Raw genomic sequence first — 22609 nt, forward strand, 5'->3', positions numbered from 1 at the left:
GGTGCTTTTTTATATTGGTGTGTGTTTCTGTTTAAGCATAGGAGGGTGTGTGTGTGTATATTTCATTGACTATTTAATGTCACTGTGGTTTTACACTGCTCTGGTATGTGTCTTTGTGTCTGAGTGGGTGAGCATGTAAATTAAGTAAATGTATACAACATGTGTGTGTTACCATGGTTGTGTACAGGGAAGTTTATGGAATGTTAGTGTGTGTTTGCATTTTTTCATTTCTAAGCAGTGGGTGATTGCGTACCCTGACTCAGCAGAGGTGACGGTACATTAGCGATGAAATCAGAGGCTGAATCTCGGACGTCTGGGTCTTCATCCTGCAGCAACGTGAACAGACTCCCCCATAGAGAAACTGTAGTGGACAGCCCTAAAACACACACACAGATAGACGCACACAGATTCTTTAGAAACCATAGGCTCGCATTTCAAATTTAAAGAAAATGAGAACGACAAAAATCACAGCAACTTTCTTTAAGTATCTGCACCAGGAAGACGTTTTGTGTCGTCTCACAGTATTTGAGACTCACCCAGCGGCAGATGAGGGCTGGTCAGCAGAGCGTCCGTGCAGTTGACCAGCACATTGGCGGCCATCAGCTTCACCTCCACCGGCTGCTCCTCGCTGCAGCATGAGCACACCAGCGCCCCCCACTGAGCCAAGCAAGACATCGCACTAGCACCCTAGAAATCATTATTACAACACATCATTTATAAATATATATAATCACAATATAGCAGATTTGTACAAAATCGAAATGAAAAAAAGTCATCGGCATGTTATGGAGGTGCAGAAATACTGCTCACTCGCGCAAGTAGGACCTGTTCATTCATGGCTGTCTGTAGGGACGGAATGTGGCTTGTGTGACTGGTGGTGACATTGGCTGCTTGATGTAAACCAGTTAAACTGATCTTTGAATTTGAAAACCTACAATCGAATGTCATTATAAAGATGCTAACTACTCATGGGTGAATAAAGTAAAAGGCTGCCCTGGTGGCCTTTGGAGGCGGAATATTTTTTTACAGCCCCAGACTAGTAACAAGTTCAAGTTTGTGGAGATAAAAGTACAAAAACACAAAATAAATGTTTCTTTTAATGTCTGTTTTTGGAAAGTCAAAAAGTGTGTTTTGAACCCTTACCTTTGGGTCAGAGTTCACCAGCTGAACCACCAGCTGAGACACCAGGGTCAGGGCGGCGCAGTGGAGCTCCACGCTGAAACAAAAAATGTCAAACACCTTCAGTGTCCAAATGTTCAACTGTTAAACTTCGTCATCTCTCTTTTCTATTGCCAACCGAGATGAGGGGCGTTTTCTTATCTTGACCTGTCGGGACCTGTCGGGACCTAGACATTAATGTTTGGGTTGGTTTCTTTGGCTGAACAATAGGCAGCAACGATCTGACTTTTTGATTCACTGATCTAGGCTTCTTCACATGGTGCTTTAAGTTCTTTTTAGTGACAATGTGGCATTAGAATGAATAAAAAATGATGGACCTCCTTTTTTGTCAATTGCAACTTCCAGTTCAGTGCTGGGGTTTGTTTTTTTAAGTGACAATGAAACACATGGCTTATTTCAGTTCTTTACTTTTCTCTCATGAAGTTCTTGTTCTTAGCTTGTTCTTTCAGGTATTGGCTGTGACATTTAAACAAATCCCGCTTAAAACGCGCATTGACCAAAATCATAGAGCGATGTATATTTGCACGCTGCCCACACCTGAGTAATCAGGGTAAACAGGAAAGCTGTGACCATGGTTAACTGCATGACAGGGTACCACAGGGTTCTCGGTTCGGGCTCAGTTACTCCGCTCTCTGACTTGTGTTGGGCTCTGGACATTAATATGCAGCCAGAGCAAACATAACACTCCAGTGCGCTCAACGACACAAACATCACTCAACTGTATTGACTTACAATCCACAAAAGAAGTGTGCTGGTACTCACCACCGCAGTATGGATCACAATAGCACCAGTGCCATTCAATCACATGGCAGACAAGGGCAGCCAGCAACCCAATCTCACCCCTCCCCCAGCTCTAATCATAACCCTGGGGCCACTCCAAAGGGAAAGTGGATCCCCGGGTCCAGAGATTGTGGCCAGGAAAAGGCTTTACAAGGCTAAAAAGCCTTTGTAATCCAATCCTCATTCAAGCCTGTATTCTCTTGTCGGGGTGAGAAAAGTACAGCAGTGGCTTGTCAAGGAAGGTGTGCGTGTCTGTCAATGCATGTCAAAGGGCTTACAGTACACGCACACACACACACAACACACTGGAGACAGTACGTGCCAAAATCAGTTTATGGTAGAGACGGGGGCCTGTGACTCATGAACTCGTAAGTTCTCACTGAAGTAATAGTCAGAGCCTGATATTTGAGAATAATGTAGGACTAACATTTTGATGACCGGCTTTGAGAGCAGGAGTATCAGCTTTCGTCCACATTTTCATACCTCAGTTTTCTTCCTTTTAAAACCGACCAGTCTCAGAAAGTAAATACTTCAACAGTTGATGAACAACTCCAGGCAGGTACCCAGGTGCAGCCACTAAACCTGTGTCCCTCCTCCATAGACTCTGGCTCTGACTGAAGGCCCCACAGTCAGCCTCACAGAGGCTGTTTTCACCTATGAAGAAGGCAGCAGGGGGCTGTCCAAATCGGACGCGTTCACAACTGCAGGAAAATCTCCGTAAGATTCACAGGGAGCAAGTTGGCGGTCGACCCAGGCAACAACTCTCACCTGAATACAGGAAAGTAATTTCAAGAAAGTTTTATTTATTTATTTTTAAGTATTTTTGGGGGGAAATTTGTAAAAAATTTTGTCTGAAAGGAAAAAAATGATCTTGTCACGCATTGTTTTGCATTAGAAAAGTAAAAGATAAAAAGGCGCGAATCAAGGAATCTTTTATCACTTTCTTTAACATTGCAAGATTTCAAGGGAATAATTCATGGATCTTGATGAAAGAAAAATCGGGCATATTTAGGGGACTGTCCAATTTGGTGCAGCTTGATTGAATTATTGTCTATTGGCTCTACTGAATGCCATTCTGGTTGTTTTAGGGGTTACTCATTTTCCATGTTCCATTTGAAGAAATGGTCTTCTTTCACAAGGCCCAATAATGGACCTGGAATGAGATAGGAACTATCTAATCTTTCGATATAGGAAAAAGTAGTATATTGAAATAACTCAAGGATGATGCCAAACAATGTTTGGACAATGATGGGTTAGAGGTGTGTGTGTGTTCTCTGACCTGTGAACGGAGGTTTGAGCCAGAGAGAGGAGGTGCAGCAGGACCTGCTCCTGGGACAAAATCTTTGGACCATCCCGCCACAGGAGTTCACCACTGGAGCTCAACACACACAGCACCTGAAGGACCTGAGAGGAGGACGGAGAGGCAGAGAAGAAAAACAGAATGTCAAAGGAGTAAGAGATACTGTATGAGATACTGATATAGTCTCTCACACACACACACACACACACACACACACACACACACACACACACACACACACACACACACACACACACACACACACACACACACACACACACACACACACACACACACACACACACACACACACACACACACACACACACACACACACACACAGCTACTGGTGGGGGTCATCCATCAACACAGCTTTGGTGTCCTCTCTGCAGTAGGCTGGCAAGTTGCCCCCAAGGGTATTTTTACCACACCGGTCAGATCCTCCCTACGCACACCCTAACCACGGGTACACAGCTGCCTCGTGCGCTCGCTCTCTCGCTCTCTCGCTCTCTCTCTCTCTCTCTCTCTCTCACACACACACATGCACACAAAGCGTGTGTGAAAACATCATCAAACTAAAGTTCCTAAACTTGACTTTTTTTGTCCATCACCCATCGTTGCCCCCCGCCCCCCTCCCTCCTCCCCATACTGTTTTCTTTGCCCGGTCACTGCTCCAGAGAGGGAGGCAGCTGACCCGAGTCAGAGGAGGAAAAGGACTTGTTTTCCACCGCGTGAGACCCCTGTTAAAAACACACATCCAGCCGAGAACACATGTTGACATTCCTCCTGCATTTCTCAATGATTATTATTTCTCTCTAGGGCCCAACCTGTTATTAGAGCTTTAAAATAAAGCTTGCTTTACAGGATCTGTGTGGGTGGAGAGAGCAGGGCGAGTGGGTGTATTCAATGTCTGTGTGTAAACATCTGTATGTGACTGTATATTTGCATGTGAGCATTAAAAAAGACATGGTAGCAGGAGCTCTTTAGCTAATCTGTTTTTTCAGCCAATCAAAAATTTGTTTAAGAAACAATTATAACACAATAAAACAACATATATATATATATATATATTTGAATATCTCAACAGCAAACAAAAGCTGATTAGGCAGGATTTACGATGTGTTCCCATTCAACTGTGTAGAGAATGGCAAAGCTGCACCCATCATTTATTTAACATATCAGCAACGGATCATAAAACTTTGTGTTACAGTGACAAACTCTATGGGCTATGAAACATCTTAAAGCTCTTAAAGCTGTTTTGGTTTTGGAGCCACAAACTCTCAATAGCCTCATCTCCAGCCGCAGCAGTTTGCTGGACCTGCAGTAAATCTGTCAGACGGTCTGAACTACTGTTGCTCTGTGTCACACTGGATGCGTGTACAGACCAGTGTCTGCTAACACATGACAACTTAATAATGCGATATCATGTCAATGTTGTGCTTTCAGTTTGTTCCGCTGCCCCCGAGTGGCCTATGAAATCAATTGGCGCAGACACACAGCCCTACACTTGTCCATTTTTTTTTCATACTGTTGGAGACTAGTCATTTGCAAATGTTTTACTGTAGCAACAACTAGTGTCCAATATCTGCAGCTGCTCATTACACTTCTCTGGGAGGCTGTGGTGGACATATAGTGTTTATGTTTCAGCTAATGTGTCCACTGGCTTTTTCCAACTTCAGTGAGCGTGAATCAGTCAGTGTCATTATTTCCTTCACCGATGCATTTCTCCTTCAAATTTTGCAGGATTAAGGGTAATTATATCATTTAAAATCCCGGCTACTGCCCACGTTTTTCACCATTCGTCTGCTCCTCTGTCCGCCGGGTATTCGGCTGCTCGCTCCGACGCAGCTGGGTCAGACCCGCTCCGCTGCTTCTGACTTTTAAAACCTGTTTTAATGAGCTTCCGTCTTGCAACTCAGTCGCCTGCCTATGCACACAAATATACACAGCCACAGAAAAACATGCCAACTCAGGCGAAGAAACGTACAGACATCCATAGCTGTAGCATGCAAGTAAACAGTGATGCCCAACCAGCATGAACAGACACACAAATGAAAAGCTACAAAGACTATACTCTACCCAGCTTGCACTACAGTGCCGTCTAAATCATTCTCTCTGCCTTTTTAGCCTCGACAGCCCCAAGGTGTTTTTCACTGGTATTTGCTGAGGTCTTTCGGGTCTAAGCAGATCCCATGTCAAACCGTGGAAAGAGGTTCTGACCAAAGAGCGAGGCCGCCAGATGAAATATCACTTTTTAAATGACAAAAAAGAAAAAATAATTCACATTGAATCCAAACCGGGTAATTGCCTAATGAGTGTGTTAAGAGGAGAGAAAGAAAACCTTTTTCACAAGAAGACACGCTCCTCAAACTATTGCTCCATCAACGCAGTTCCAGTTCCAATATCATCACCATCAATCTCTTCGACTCGCCGCCTCCTTTCTCTTTTGGCTGAACTTCAATTCTCTAACCGCCAAAGAAATGTGCTTGTGCTTGGAATCATGGCAGACAGACAATCAACTCAAAACCATCATGGGTTTGCCTAAATAGCCAAATGTATTGTCTTGAGCACCACAGCGCCTGTTTACATGCTACCAGGTGGTTGACAAGTGTGTCGGAAATATACCAACATGATTAGCGCCTAAGCTATGGTCCATCAGCTCCAAAAGTGCATTATCTGGAGATCTGTGGTTAAAAATGGAGAAGCTTGACTGGCATAGCACCAGCCATTGGTCAATTTTGTCAAACATCTATCTTGGTGAGACTTATAAGAGCATTATATATCTTTCAAAATGTACATGTACAGGTACAAACCTGTACATAGCAGTATGTGGTGTTGAATATGGCTTTTTGCATTGGCTTATTTGAAAAACTATGTAAAAAATGTGCTATTTCAGGCTACAATGTTTCCCGTCAGTCTCCTATGTGAGTCATCCAATTTATGTTTTCAATATGGACTGAAGATGACAAGTTCATTTCTTTCATGCTTAGAAAGCATCATCATGGGCGAGTAGGACACCAACACTTGGCCTATTGCTGCCCCTTCTCCTCTCCCATAATGCTTAGCGGCGTTCTGGGGGAGCTATGGCAACTGGCCCAGTGAGTTGGCGTGTCCTTGGCGGAGGGGAGGTTCCACTTAACAGGGCCGACGCTGTAAACATTAACGGCTGGCCTGTAAAGCAAAACCTGGTGAACAGGCAAAAAAAAAAAAAGAGTCTGCAGCAGCATGTAAACACACACAGAGTCCCGTCGACGACGACTGGAGTCAGCTCTGGACGAGTGTTAACGACAGGAGTAGCAGAGCAGGACAGAGCAGGTCTGCTGGCTGCCCTGTCCTGGCTTGATGAACACACTGAAATACGACCTTCTGTCCCCAAACAGGAAATAGGCTGCATTTTCCCCTCCAAAACTCATTAGAGTGGAAGCCTACCAAACCGTCTTATGAGTATGTGTGTGTGTATGTGTGTGAGAGGGAGACAGTCAGCTCACTGCCAGTGCGCTTGGCGTGTCCCCCGCGGCCGATTAGCCTCTCACGCAAGTCTCCGTGAGATGGATTTGGACATTTAATCAATTTATAGCAAAATGTCAGTGTGCTGCAGAAAAAAAGGGGATGAATAAGAAAAACATATTTTCGTTTTTTGGAAACGTTTCACACGCAAACACAGGCACGCACACGCACACACGCACGCGCACGCACGCACACGCACGCACACGCACACTTAGACCTATAAAACAACCAGACATATATATAGGGCTCTCAAACAAAAACACAACAAACAAATGCACGTCTCATAATGTTTTTTGTAGGTGTGTGTGGTCCCACCTTGGCCAGACACTGGGGGTGTGGCTCGTGAAGAGCCAGGCTGGTCAGGTTAGACAGGGTGGTCTCGTCCAGCCACTGATGTCTCCTGTTCTTCTCCTCCTCCTCCTCCTCCTCCTGCAGACTCCTCAGGAGCCCCTGCAGCGCCAGCTCCCTCACCTCGTACTGCGAGAACTGCAGCAGGCAGCTCAGGAGCTGCGTCGTCAAGTGAGGGGCCCTCCACAGCTCAGGGATCTCCACGCTGGCGCTGAGGGCCACCCGCGCCAAGCTGAGCAGGTACTGGGTGCTGCCAGGCCCCAGAGCGGTAGAGGAAGCGTCAGAGATGACCAGGTCTGAAGCCATCAGGACGGACAGAGCCTTCTGACGGAGCTCACTGACCTCTGATTCTGAGACAGCATAAATCGTCATGTTAGCTGACAACAAAGCATGAGGACACACTTTATTATGTATTTGAGATTTATTTGTTAAAATGTTGACCAAATTTGAGGATTTAAGCCCTTAACTTGTCCCTAGTGTCCTGTTTTTTTTTCTGTTGTCAAAGTATTCAGTATCTTACATTCTACTACATGCGATAACAATTTTACATGTTGGAAGGTTTGAAGTTTCCATGTTGCAACGTGTCCAACGCAACGTTCTAATTCATAAATCAAGTAAAATGACTACAATGAGAAATCACTCAGATATGATCCAACCAGTCTATAAAAATATAATTAATTCCCCCCTTGTGTGTAAAACAGTAAAGACACCATATAAAACCACAGGTATTAACAGTTTAAAATAATCTTTCTTTATAGATGCCTTTCAGAATCCTTAGAGAGATGACAGAAGGCCAAGGCGCACACACACAACACGCACACACACTCCTTTGTGAAGCGAACAGATGCAGACAACAGACCAGACTGAAGAAGCCAGTGTCTGTTCCTTTCTATTTTGACTTTTATAGGAAAGGCTGCGTCAATGTCTGTTTGGAATTGCCCGTGGCTGTGCCAACCCAGCCACCTGCGGACATACACCCGCGGGGAGCGATAGACACACAAATAAAACACACAAGTGTGCACCACGCACACACGCAATCCCACTGAAACATAAGTATAATCCAGAGGCAAGGCAGCTCTAGAGTAACCCAATGCCATTCTAAAGCTGTGCTCCTCCCTACAGTGCTGCTCCAAGACTCCACACAGACCCTGCTTTGACAGCCAACTCAATTAGTTTAACACACGCACACCGCACGCACGCACGCACACTACGTGCACACGCACGCACGCGCACACGCGCACGCACACTACGTGCACACGCACGCGCACACGCACACACCTTATGAAACCCACTGCAACTCAATCTGGCTCCGCATCACCACAAAAAACGTGGCCTGACAAAAGAGTGGTAAATGCTGCATTCCTCCAGAGATGGGCTTGGTTACCGTGGAGATGGGCCAGGTTACTATGGAACCTGATCCTCAAAGGGGGGTCCTGGGCCAAATAAGCATAGCCTAATGGTTATAATAGGGGGTAGGGGCACAGTAATGACACCGATGATGAAGGGAGGAGAGGAGGAGGAGGATGAATGAAGGTGAATGGGAGCGTGTCAAAGAGAAAACGGCTGTCTGTCATGGTGGAGCAGACAGCCGGAGAGACGTGTGTGTGTGTGTGTGTCAGTCAAATGACTGTAGAAGCAGCATGTTGCCATTTGACACACACACACACACACACACACACACACACACACACACACACACACACACACACACACACACACACACACACACACACACACACACACACACACACACACACACACACACACACACACACACACACACACACACACACACACACACACACACACACACACACACACACACAAGCAAATCAAGAAGCAAGGAGGCCGAAAAAAGACTTTCAACAAACTCCACATGCACTCATTCGAGACAGAAAAAAAGATGGAGAGATTTAAGACGAGAGAAAGAAAGAAAAGGTGAAGTTGAATTGAAGGAAGAAGGAAAGAAAGGAGAAACATTCAGGATGCAAAGCTGTTTTTCATGATGGTCTTTATTAAAACAGAGTGTGCGTAGGAGGGGAGTAGTTAGGCAACGCCGCAGTGAATGAAAAGCATTCCCGTGATTTTCAATGAGATTTTTCATGTCTGATAATAAGTAGCCATTGTTCTACCACAGCTGTGTTTATTCAAACCTACACTTGTGTCTCTTTGTGCGGCACATGTGCAAACCTGCAGCTGGACTGAGTCCAGGCTCCAGTGACTCTGTGGTTACTACTCGATATTTCGGGACAGTGTGATGAGGTCTTGCCTCAGGGGACCACAATGTAAACAAAGCTTCGGACCTTGTGTTAATAAATGTTGGTTCAGGTGTCGGTGGAGAGCTTTGGTGCACCATGACGGTTGAAAAATGCCGTTTCAGAGATTTTGGGAAACGCAGCTGAACAGAAGTTTAATGGTGAAGAGTGAAATCTTAGTACACAATCTTTTGAATTTTTAGCCATGGTAGAGGCGTGGCTCTAGGGCTGGCAATTTCTGTCTGTTCATTCAGATTGGCTTGTCTCTAACAACTGTGCTCCCCTGAGGATGAACTATTAAATCTTTGGTGGAGTCCTAACTTGCTATTTAGCCCCGTCAGCAGGAAAAAGAATCCAATATGTCCGATACTTTGGTTTAGGGCTTTAACAAGTATTTTCTTCTGTCATTATCTGGTAATCTGCCTTTATTTTATCAATCAATCAACTTATCATTTGCTTTGTAATTAATCATCCGAAAATGCTGAATTTTATTTGACTTTTCTCAAAGACAAGGTACATAGTCAGACCCACTGCTGACTTGTTTTGTTGTAACGTCCACACAAAACGCCACGAATAAAAAAAAGGAAAAATAGTCGACTGTGATTGCACAATCTTCGTCAACACTTTTTCTTGCTATTTTCAGTATTTGGGTTGCAGCTCGGAGGCTGGCGTTGTTGTTGTTGTTGTTGTTGTTTCCCGTAGCGAAGGGGATTTTGAAAATAGTGACAAGCCGGAAGCTTAGGTGGCGAAAAATGTGGCAACCTGCCTTTTTTTTAATCTGCTGCCTACATTTAGTGAGTCAGGCTAAAACCCAGGAGAAATCTTTAAACTGCTCCTTTTTCTTAACAATGGTCCAGAATCCAAATGTATCCAATGTATATAACATTGGATACATTTGGATTCTGGACCACATCAAAACACTTGATGATTAATTAAGTCACCTATGGTGACATACCTGCAAAAGAAAATGGCGTCTCCATCATTCCCAGCTGTACTTTGGCAGCAAATGTTAGCATGCTATCACGCTTCACTTAGTTGGTGGGAATGTAAGCAGTATAAACATAAACACCTCCTAACATTAAAATGATCAGGGTCTGTAGTTCTTTTGATTTCCACCGTGAAATTACGATGTTTTAGTACATGAAACTTGAAACTTGACAGAACCACCCTGAACCTGGTGTTATTAGCATTCCTCCTCAAAGTGAAACTCAACTCTGTACTAATGCAATGAAAACAACCCCAAAAAGTGCACAGTTTCTACCAAACATAGTCAAATGAATACCCCCATCCCATAAAGCCAAGCCGAGGAGAACTAAATTCATATCATCTGGTGCTCACGTTTTAAGGTGAGAGCTGTGTGTGCGATGGCCTGTTGTACAGTACAGGTCAAATATTTAAACTAAATGAAACCACGGCGTCTGGTTTAAATGAACCTAGGCAAACAGCACCCAGGTCTGTCCTCCCCTAAACTGAAGATAAGTCACTGAATCAGGTTTGGATGGAGGATGGAAACTGATGTCTCACCCAGCAACACCACCATTTGAACACGTTTTTAAGCGACCCACGGGATGGAGGCACATTTGTGTGCTTGTGAGTTCTATGAAGTAGTTTCAGAGTTTGGTTTGTACTAATGTATCCCAGAAACTAAAAGACAGTGTGCTGGATGAGCACTTGGGTGCACGTGTGTATGTCAGTAATCTCCTTGGCTGGTTGTTCCCGTCCATAGCCCACTGGCAGCAAAGACGCTGTGTCAAGCTAGAACTTTGGCGAGACACTAGCACGTGCTCTCACATGCAAGCACACAGCTGGATTTCACATCAGCTTCCACCGTCATTACCCAAACTGTGAAAAACAAGCCCCAGACACTACGTGTGTGTGTGTGTGTGTGTGTGTGTGTGTGTGTGTGTGTGTGTGTGTGTGTGTGTGTGTGTGTGTGCCTGCCAGTGTGAGAGCTGACCTCCTTCTCATGCTGATGGAGCTTTAAAATTTGCTGGGGTCCTTCCCTTTAATTACCATAAACACTTTATGTATGTATGTATGTGTGTGTGTGTGTATATATATATATATATATATATATATATATATATATAATACACATGTTGCTATATATCTTTCTAAGGTCAACAACAGCGAGCAATGATGACTTTTTCTGCCAGCCACAGTAGATGGGAGATTCCTAACTTCTTGAGGAAGTTTTACTTCTTTACTGACGTAATGACAAAAAGATAATACGACAAAGGCAGTGGACGCACAGACGGGAATAAGAAAACTTTTTAGCAGATAACCTCAGATAGCAGGCTTATTATTCAAAAAATATTAATACTACTTTGAGAGCACAGTGAAAGAACTCCATACCAAATTTTATGAGTTTTCTGTGCTTTTCATTTCTGCTTTTTTCCTCTAAAGGCTCAAATTCCACTCAGACTCCTCTAGTGCACTGATTTCCAAACATCCAGACACATTGTGTCTTTGTAGAACCCAAGCAGTGCCTTCTTGTGACCCTTCATCATAGGTTTTCACCAAAAACAACCAAAGAGTGATACTCCCCTTTTTCCCCATCATTGAAGTATCCCGTAGCGTTTCAGAGAAGGAGGAGGCCGACTACAAAGTTCTTCCTTTTGACACTGGATTGCAGCGGTTGGTGCATATTTATGACCGATAAAGTTAGTACATCCCAATATGGAACTACATGGCTAACCAAGCTGTCACCGATGAACATCAATCCCAACGGCTAAAGATACCTCAAGTCTTATTATGGTAAGACACTTTTTTGGTGTGTTAAAACAGATCAAACCAAAAGGACAGGATTTTTTTCACCTCTCGGAACATGACATACATGTAGAGTATGTACACCGAGGGACTTATTGTTCCTCCTCTTCCTCCTTCATATTGACTGATTAGACATCTTGTCATAGAGTAACTAACTACACTGGGAAAAATGAAATCTCAAATTAGTTTAGTGTTATAAGCTGAGGCCTGCCTGCCTGCAGAGAACTGTACGCTTGTCGTGTGAATGCGTACAGGGAATCGTGCTGAGGACAGTGACAACTTATGTTTGGACGGTACACCAACAGGTGAGAGCGGTGCGAGCAAGAGAGTGACAGTGGGGCACAGAGCGCTGCACACAGCTTCACAATGAAGCATCAACAAAATATACTAAAACTGCTTTCAGACATGCACTGAAAACATTTTCCTGAACTGTAGGGGCCGTATGTGAGAATGCAAATGTCTACAAATGTTGCTCCAGACATTTTCTGGAATATTTCCTGCCAACCCCAAAGTAAAACTACAGGAGAATCTCCGCTCCACTCAAGTGAGCGCTCTAAAAGGGGCCACCCCTCATCATTATGAGACTCTGGTGGGGCATATATAGTGTATATATAATAGCTTATGCAATGTGCATGGCCCCCCTCTGATTTTTTTTTTGAAGATTAACTTTTTGGTATAGACTGTGGATTTTGAAGTGTACTCACGCTCTTCATCATGGCCTGTATGGAGAGGAGGAATAATTACAATTGATCAATTTCAATGTATACATTGCATTTTAAGTGTTGTAATAAGATAGGCCTGAAAAAATCCATACATATCCTGACACATTTGTAATGAGGTAAAATGTATGATCTCATAAAGGCACACCATGAACTTATTTTTACCAGGAAATGGAAATTAACAAAGGCTGATTCCACATTCTCAGGCAGAGGAAATGTGACTTATCATCATCATTATCATCTGCTACCACCACACTAATGGAAACTCATGAAATTCCAGCAAATATTTTTTACGTTTTTGTTTGATTTTTTGTTTGTTTGTGTCAAGTCCCTTTTCTGACTTTCTTCTCATTTTTATTGACAGAGAAACATAAGACCGGCAGAGGTAGAGAAGAAGCAATGAACAGTGGGGGCTTTTTTATGAGTGCGCATGGATCAAAGGCAGCGGGGCAGAGAAATGTGTGTGCAAAAGACCTGTGAGGGAGAGGAGAGAGGAATTGCCTGGTAAATGCAAAGGTCCTATTTAATGCAGGGGGAGAGTTAAAAGGGGAAAAGAAGTCAAATTGAAAAAGCGGATTGTTCACCTTTGGCCCTTACGCCAGGCAATCTCAAGAGCTTTCATAGAAGAGGGAATAGAAATAGAAAGAGCAACAGAGGGCTGAAACCCCCACCAGAGAGAGGGTGAGAAATGAAGCCAAGACAGACTTATGATAATAATAGAGAGGCATTAGAGGTGTGTAAGCTAAAGGGTGCTTATTTAGTTATGTAAGGAGCAGAGCCAAGTCGGGCCAGGCCGGGTCCTCAATCTACAGGCTTGTTTTGAGAAATCCCCGGTATTTCCACTGTCAAGGCGAACATGTGTTCAGCACATGGCCGACCGAAAACATTAAGTGCCTCCCCCTCCCCTCGCTCTCTATCCCTCTCCGTACAGCACTCCTCCATAAACTGGGTCATAGGCACAAACCCACCATCTGTCAAAGATCGCTCGCCTTCGGTTTCACATTCCTCCACCGCGCAGACCCCCGCCAATCTGCGCACATGTGCACACAACCACACCACGTACACAGATACAAACCCACACAAGACACACACACCAGGGGGGCTTCTCTGAGTTAGCTGAGAAATGAAGCAGACTTCTGTCAGCGATCTGTCTAAATGGAGAGCGCTGAGGACAGCCTCGCCAGCAAACGTTGCGGGGTTGTCTGTTCAGACACAAGTATTCAAAGTCAATCTCGCAGCAAATGGAGGGAACACAGTTGCTGCTGACGGAGCTTATGAACTCCCCAGCAACTGGCCGACTTCAGCAAAAGACCATCTACGAAATGATCTAAAACTAGAGAGATTGGAAACACTTGAAACCAAAGTCCAACATGTTTTTGAATGGATATTATCCTGTGTTAAATTCGTCGATAAGGTTTCCGGCTCCATTTTAGTGATTTAAAAAGCTGTTAGGGAGCTGCGTGTGGATGAGAAGCGCAATCATAGAGGAAAATGTTTGTTAAGCAAAATATCCACTAGAGTTTGGAGGGGCAGGGGAAATGTATCTGATGAGTAACCACAATAAACACGTGTGGGCTTTAGACATTTTGATTTTTTTTTTCAAAACATGTCCCGCTCCATGCATTTTCTGCTGCTGTTTATTAAAACGTGATAAGAAACACAGTGACCGCACAGTTAATACTCACCCTTCAAAAGACTGATCTTCGGCTCACACAGGCAAACCAACACGTCCAGAAAGGCTCCTCTCGTCACCACACAGCCATTCTGTCTAAAAAGTGAGAAAAACAACCAGAACGGGTGAGAACCTCAGACAGAACAGATGAATCTTGGATTAGTTTTGCTGTCTATTTAGCACAGAAAACTGGAAAAATGTTAAGTTTGTATAAGTTTGTATTCATGAATCTTTTAAAATGAAGACTCCTTTTCATGATGGAAATGTTTCTAAACCTCTTATAGAGGTAAAGAGGGAGCACTGCAGCCTACAGTCATCGATTATCCATTTTCCATTTACATCACAGACAAAGATTTTCTTCAGAAACAGGCTCATGTCTCACCACAAACTGCTGAATTAGGTCACTGGAGATCTGGATCTCAATAAACCCATTTGTTGCAAGACATTTTGGTGATTTTTTGTAATCAAATGTGATCTCTTGGGCTGACGTTACTCTCCCTCGTCCATGTCAGACCCCCTGCTGTGGTTTTAAACTTATCAAAGCAGATACTAGCGTTTCCCAGTGAGTATGATGGTAAAATAAGGAGTTTTATGAAGATGAAGGTTCATCTTAGACCTAAATGGAATAGATACTGAAGGTACACTTACTTGTATTTTCAACTACAAGTTTTCTGTTTAGACAGTTGCTTCAGGGTTTAATGAAACTCCTTATTGATAAGATGTATTTTTTTGTCCAACGATATACACTTAACCCACAACAACAGAGAGAAAATATGTTGAGTAAAATTGTTTGCAAATTTATTTTTTTGGGAATTGGAATCTCTCATTTACTAAAATATTCAGTCCCTTTGCTAGGCACTAAAAACTGTGGTCATGTGCATCCTGTTCTAAAGAAAACCTACTCCAGAGCTCCAGATCTGTGGAGACAGCTGAAGAAGGCAGTTCATAGAGCTTCCTATCCAATCTGATGGAGCTTGAGAGGATCGATGCAATACATAAAAATATATAAATTTGGTCAACAGTAAATAGTCAATTCACTATACTATCCAAATAAATTGTAACCTGATTTTGTGCCATACTTTGTGTCATCTGTCTTATTTCAATTGTCTGAAATCCGTTGTTATAGCTGCCCGGCTTCAACAGAACACCCTTGAAACCCTAACCCTAACAGATTTGAAATCCCTTTGGAGGTTCTCTCTTTATGTTAAACAAATGTTTAAAATGGGAAACAAAATTGCATGGCGAGGAACTAACGGTTGAACAGTTAATCATTTCAGCAGGATGGTCAGATGACAACTTGGAATCATTTACTGTTGACAACTCAAACAAAACGTTACTGTCATTACTGAGTCAACAGCTCAAAGCATAACATGCTTTGACTGTACACTGATACGAGTCTTCAATTGTGGCGAGTCCTTGAAGCAAAGAACGTGGACTCATCACATGAGATGCCCCCAGCTGCACCATCAAGGAACCAGTTGTACTGGGTTTTTTCCTCCACTTTTGAAAATACACAATCAATTTACGATGAAGCCTTTGACTCGTTGAGAACGGCATTATTACTGTTACATTAGTTGTGAACGTTGCAATAGACGGGTTGTGTCAACCTATGGTCTGTATGTAAGTGAAGCAGCATGTGTGGGCAGTGAGAAGTGTGTGTATGTGTGTGTTCAGTTTATGTGGGCGTTCAGTCAAGGGTATGACCACAACGCTGTGAAAGTGTGTAAGTGTGTAAGTGTGTGTGTGTGTGTGTGTTTGTGTGTAAGTGTGTGTGAGAACAAGGGACACACTGTGTGATCTTGACGTCATATTTTCATCACTCAGATATTAATAACACACACACCCCCACGCCAAATCTTTTGCAAGCCCCCCCCCCCCCCCCCCCCCCCACACACACACACACACACACACACAATGCTCCATTCCTCTGTGTGTGGGGACAGAGTGCTATGAAGTGGGTTCAGTGTGTTTGTGTGTATGCATTTGAGGTAACATTATAACATAAGATGTACGCTGAGGTTGATCACACTCCAGCCCACTGGAGCAGATGTTCCAACTGATTGGTAGTGGGTCTGCTGCAGCACCACAAAGCCAAAGTCGACTGCAGTGAGTAGTAAGAGTCTTGTTACAGTGCCGATAACTTCTGGGAGCCCGGAAAAAGTCCAAAATGAGACAACACAAGAGACGGTGTTAGGCCAAAACCAAACGCCGACTCTCACCAGACGAACAATGCATTCCATCCTTTTTGGAAGGTGGCCGCTTCAAATTAGTGGTGTTCTGGACGAGAGGGGAGGTTTTCTTTTTCCAAAAACAGCGATACTCTGACCTGTGATGTCCTTAGATCTGGGGTGCCGGGCTCTGTGTGGCTGCATGATCAAACAGACAGACAGTCTGCGGGCGTGCTCCACTGAGCAAGAATTCACTCGGTCATCTTAATAAAGGCTCATCAGTGTAACCAAGCGGAGCTAGCAGGGCTAGTGCTGCTAACCCAGCGACCCTGTGTTATCTGCAGCAGGCCGCAGCACAGGGGAGACTGGAGACCTGGGCCTGACCTCGGCCCGGCAGGAGGGGGCCTACGGGGTAATCTATGCACCATCTTGAGGCCTCCATCTTGGGTGAGAGGGCCAGAGGTGTGGGTGGGGGTGTGCGGATGGGACAGCAGGCGGTGTCTTTGAAATGGAAGCCTGGACAGGACATGAAGCGGACACGGCCGAGGAGGGGAGGAACGGTGAGACAAGGAGCTATTCTTCTGGTGAGCCAGTTGGGAACGAGGGAGGGATGCTTATCTCTCTGTGTGAGTGCGTGAGTGTGTGAGTGTGTGTGTCTAGGATTACCGAGAGGAGAGCCACATGCGCTGACTGAGGGCTTCACCGATGCCATTTCCTGCTGGCAGGGGTCTGTGTGAGTCAGTCTGGAAGGAGCGCAGGAGGAACAGCACCTGCATACACACAAATACACACACACATGAATTTTCATACATCTGAGCGCCATCATTTATTCATGCTATGTCACCCTCTACAAAAAGATGGATTCAGAAAGTACAGCCACTGAAACCAAAAGGCTTTGTTTCAACACCCCTACAGTATGTGCATTTGCTGCGTCCCCTGGGTTTAGCTGGAAACGTCAGCGCCAGACTCTACACGGCCTGTGGTCGTCAGTGTGGTTTTCTGCCTGTGTGTGTTAAACCTGTGAAAGACTGCTGACATGTCCGGCGTGCACCTCATCTCTGGTCCTAAATGAGCCGGGAGGGGAGGAGTCTTTGGCCCGTATGAAATACCTGTGTCACTTGCAGTATCTGCACAGCGTGTGGTGAAAAAAAGATGTAAAAACAACCTAAAACACTGTTTCCTATTGAAGATCAAATCATTCTTTTCATTGTGGCTGATGAGACAGTGAGAGTGAGCCAGTTTGTAGCAGGTGGACTGGTGGTTGGGAGTGTTCAGAGGCCAGGACACAGGCTGGCTGGCTGGCTGGCTGGCTGGGGTGTGTATTCTGGGCCTTGGTAAGTATACTCTTTAAGCCGGGGCCACGGCCACAGACCAGTAGGAAGCCATTCATTACGCCATGCAGGGACGGCAACGTGGGGAAAAACCAGGCCGACCACGTAGCACCAAGCCTGGCCACCGAGGCCTGGCCTGCCCCTTCTCTTCTCCTGCAGTCTCCACGCCCAGGCAACACCCACTGGCTCACACAAACAGCTTCCACACCCCTGGGTCCTTCTTCCTCTAGCTGTCACTCTCCAAGGGCTTTTCCACCAACAAGGAGCCAGCGTTGGAGTCTCAATCCAAAGTGATTCCACTGTCCAAAAACTGGTTCTGAAGAAGCTCAAGAAATATCAGCTGCCCTTCTCATTCACGTCCATGAATCTCATGTGACTGGACAATTCCGAGACTGTCTCCAGTTTCACGTTAGGAAGATTATTGGGGTTTCTTTTGGTGGTGCAGGGCAAACCAGCAACATTCTGGCCCTCTTGAATCGGCTGGTATAAAACCAAGCATGACAAAATGTCAAGGGGCAGAATAATGTCACCATACAAATCCAAACAAGACTGCTTGCAACTAGAAAAATCATGTGTTTTGAATTAATTGAGGAGGTTCGATTTTAAGGAAAAATTGGGAAAATATGAAAAATGTCTTGATCAAATGTGGCCTTGACTTGGTGGTCAACAGATCATCTGACCCCGCAAAAAACTCAACAACAGTCAATCAACATTCCTCAGAAAAACGTGTCTCGCTTGAAAGACGTGGGACCTTCAATTCAATCATTCTCAATGGTTTTTGGGAGACATTGTGTTCAGCGTAATTACATGCAGTTATGAAGTTGGTACAGTCATTCAAAAGCACAGGCTTCATGATCAGCAGGAGCGCCAGTGCCAGCACTGGTTCCAGCGTCAGTGGCAGAGCCACATGCCTTCATTCCCTCGCTGTGCACTCCACAGCTACACCTCATCCGTCGAGTGGGGAAGTCCCTTCATGGGAGGCTCAACCGGCTCAATCCGGCCCGGCATGGAGAAAAACTGAATATTTATAGAAAATGCAGCCTCCCAACGACAGAGGACTCAACTACACCCCATGTGGGAGGAGATGCTGGGACTATATCAAGCTAAAATGAATGGGAGACGATGACATAGGGGCATAGTTAATCCAATTCAAGTTCATTTTTTCCCTTTTCTGATTAATGCTATAAGGACCGATTGTTCAGTTAAACCTGCTTCAACTACTACACCTGCAAAATGTTTTTTTAAACAATTTTAATAATCCATAAACACAATCCATCCCCATCATTTACTACAAAAAATGAGACTCACTCTCCAAAAGTGTTTTTCATTAATTTCCCCTTTAGGATCTAATATCTTGCTGTTGAGCCACTAGATGTTCCACTATGTTCACAAGCTAATCTCTTACTTTGACTGCTGCTTGCTGATGGGTTGGAGTTGTACTGGAGTTTATCATATATGTATATTTTTTTCTGAAATCAGATGACTGATGCTGCAAGAAATCTGTTGAATGATAACTGTGAAACTGAAACCAAAACAGTGACGATGTCGGCCATAACAAGAAAACAGTGAGTAGAAAGACACTAAACTGAGTGAGACTGCAGAGCTAGGTTACCCTCTAGGAGCAACATCTTTCACATGAGACATTCATTGGATCCATTATGGAGAAAAATACAAAAATTTGTACGCCTTATTTCTTCATGAGGCGTTTAAATGTTTGTGTGTTTTTCTGCGTGTGTGTTGCAACAAGCCTTACTCCTCTTTTGGACCCGGTAAAAATAGTGGTGGTGGATGTGAGGTCCCTTCAGACTCTGTTATCAGCCTGCCCTGCCGTCCCTCCCACTGCCGCAACCACAGACTGACCACACGCGGCAGCAAGCAGGCGCGCGCGCGCACACACACACACAAGTAGACACATAGAAACACACATGCACACATAAAGCAAGTGCAAGTGCAAATAATTGTACGCCAATTCGTGGTTCAGTCTAGTAAAACACACGCACAAAGAAACATATAAATCGGCATTCACATAAAACCAGATAGGGTTTAAGGCAAAGTGTGGACGCACCCAATTAGGCAAAAAGAGATCCCAATAAAGACAGTCTAAATATAAAAATAACACACACTCTTACTCTATATAGCAGTATTCTTGCACAAACAAAGCTTCCATATGGACTCTAGACAGCAAGTCATACTCCCTCACATATGCATAAGCACATGGGTGTGACAACCAAGTCATTTAGTGGTGTGTGTGTGTGTGTGTGTGTGTGTGTGTCTGTCTGTCTGTGTGCACGCGCAAGAACTGTGTTACTACATCTTTTCAAAGTTTGACCAGTGCAACTCAAAGAGTCTCCAGGGAGCTGTTCATCATTTCCGTGATTTCCAGAGAGAGGTATGCATTTTGTGTTGGTAGCTTGAGGTGTGGCTACATCATTCGTGCTAGCGTCTTCTAAAGCTGTGAAGTGTGAGACACCTTTCAACAACAGGCCGAGTTCACTCTCCGTCTCTTCGTATCAAAATTTTAACTGAACTTCTTCAGTCGGCAAAAGAAAAAAAACTGGGTCAGTCTCTTGGGTTGTTGACAAGTAGACATCTAGTCTGGGGGGGGGGGAGCTTAACCTCTGACCACAATTAAATATTACCTAGGCATTTTTACTGCAGTCCAGTCACTCATGCATCAATGATGACACTTTCAAACCCAGTGCAGTGCAATGAGCTTGAGAAAGAAAAAGAAAAAAAGTGTGCCACTTCAATAGTTACTCAATAAAATAATCTTTTACGGGAGATTTCAACCACATCTCACTTCCTTTGTGAGAGGATAACGTTGCCTCAGTTGTCATTAGGTCATCTAAGTATGGAAGCAAACTGTGATGAAGACTGAAATGTGGTTCAATGCTCTCGGAAAAAAAGTTTGGACTGATGACAAAGGGGCTGGTAGAGAAATTGCAGGTGGTAATAGAGACTGAATATTATGATTAGATTAACACTATGACTTCAGGATGAGAATAAATGGGCCACCAGTAATGTTCATGTGGTGGAAGTTTGTTCCCTGTATTTCTAAAACTATAATTTTTTAGAGCTCAAAGACTGTAACTACTTTTAATCTCTATGTCTAAATAATCAAATGAATAAACTGAGTCATTCATTCATCATTATGCACAGAACGGGCAACACAAATGCGTGACTGTTGGTCCTTGTGTGACCTCACTAGGATAAAATGTTACAGCCTCAAGGTTTAATGTCCGACACCAGCATCAAACACCTGGGTGGGATTCTCTCGCGATTAGATAAATCTTATGTCATATCAAAAGCAGGGTTTTTTCTTTCTCGGTTTTCAGGCCCACGCATTCTTTCATTGGTTACACCCTGAGGGTTTTCTCAGAAAGCCCAGGCGGACCACTGGCCAAAGGCAGCAATCGTAACAGCAGACAAAAAGAAAATAGTTGGAGGACAGCAGCGAAGAATGCATCTCGAAAAAAACAACACCGCCACCAGAGAAGAGAGACAGCAATACTCCTAATTCTCAAGCCGCCGCCTCCTCCTCTTCTCAGTCTCATTGAGCCTCTGTTATGGAAACACACAAAGGATTACATCCACCAAGTTGGCCCTTCTCAAACCACCACAGGCCACAGCTTTAATACTTCTGGCCCGTACCAGGCACTGTGGGCCACGGGTGCTGCTGGCGCGTGTCGAGAGTGGAGATCTGTGTCAGGTTAGTTTAGTGCCGCTCTGTCCGATGGGCTTCTTAAGCTCACTTCAGGTTGCATCAGCAGAGGTTTGGGGCTTGTTTAGCGTGACAGAAGTGATTCCAATTCTTTAAAAGATATTTGAGATAAGGGCCTCAATCGGGCCATCCAGAGGACAACGCTGCTTCGAGTTACAACAGGCCGAAGCAGGCCGTTTTTGGCGTTTCGTACGAAATGCGATATCGGTCAGTTTTGTCTTATCAACCAAAATTCAAATGGAGAACCAACATTGAGTATCCTATTGCCAAATGTCGCCCAAGACTTTTCAGGCTGACATAACACTGTGCCAGTACAGGTCCGGTCACCCTCCGCATAAAAAACTGAAACAACAAAAATCAATTAATCGAAATAAAAAGGCCATGACCAGCAGATTCTCCTGAGGGGATGAGGTAGATCTGAATCTTTTCATCCAGTTCAACTTTAGGAGAGGAAAAAAATAGAGGAAAATTTCATAGATAATTAGCAATTTAGTGATTTTGCTAGTGAGTAGATCATCTAGTTAGCAGTTTGCTAATTGCCGGATGGCAAACTACCGTAGAAATCTACCGTTACTGATTAGTGCCTGAATTTCCAGAATTTGGCTGACAAACCGTGTTAGCTCTGGGTACAACAGTTCACCAACAAGTCCCCTAGAACCACGTGCTTCATGAGGACATGCCCTGACACTCCACTCTGCCACTTTCTGGAAAGACCACACTTTTAATTTGGCCGATTTACTAAACCTGTGAGATTAAGAATGGCGAGTGGAAGCGATCACAGCTAAGTGTGACGAGCCAAAATTTGAAATGGAAAAATGAGTTAGTGTTAACTCCATGAACAGGAGTCTGTTCACGGAGCT

The 22609-nt window shown here is 44.3% G+C and overlaps 1 protein-coding gene across 5 annotated transcripts in view; it reads right to left on the reverse strand.

Moving 5' to 3' along the window:
* thada (THADA armadillo repeat containing) overlaps window positions 1–22609 on the reverse strand; it is a 75939-nt gene that overhangs the window by 10398 nt on the left and 42932 nt on the right. For 3 of the 5 annotated variants that reach the window (XM_035605152.2, XM_035605155.2, XM_035605153.2), the window contains 8 exons: window positions 17364–17467; window positions 14543–14625; window positions 12843–12857; window positions 7082–7464; window positions 3239–3363; window positions 1144–1216; window positions 537–687; window positions 254–376 (listed from right to left, as the gene is read on the reverse strand). In XM_035605152.2, the coding sequence (XP_035461045.2) occupies window positions 254–376; window positions 537–687; window positions 1144–1216; window positions 3239–3363; window positions 7082–7464; window positions 12843–12857; window positions 14543–14625; window positions 17364–17467 (1057 nt within the window). The remainder of the gene's footprint in view (window positions 1–253; window positions 377–536; window positions 688–1143; window positions 1217–3238; window positions 3364–7081; window positions 7465–12842; window positions 12858–14542; window positions 14626–17363; window positions 17468–22609) is intronic. The other 2 variants (XM_035605156.2, XM_035605154.2) reach the window with 1 other exon arrangement.

The sequence above is a fragment of the Scophthalmus maximus genome, chromosome 10 (genome assembly GCF_022379125.1).
Source record: "Scophthalmus maximus strain ysfricsl-2021 chromosome 10, ASM2237912v1, whole genome shotgun sequence".
Lineage (NCBI taxonomy): Eukaryota > Metazoa > Chordata > Actinopteri > Pleuronectiformes > Scophthalmidae > Scophthalmus > Scophthalmus maximus.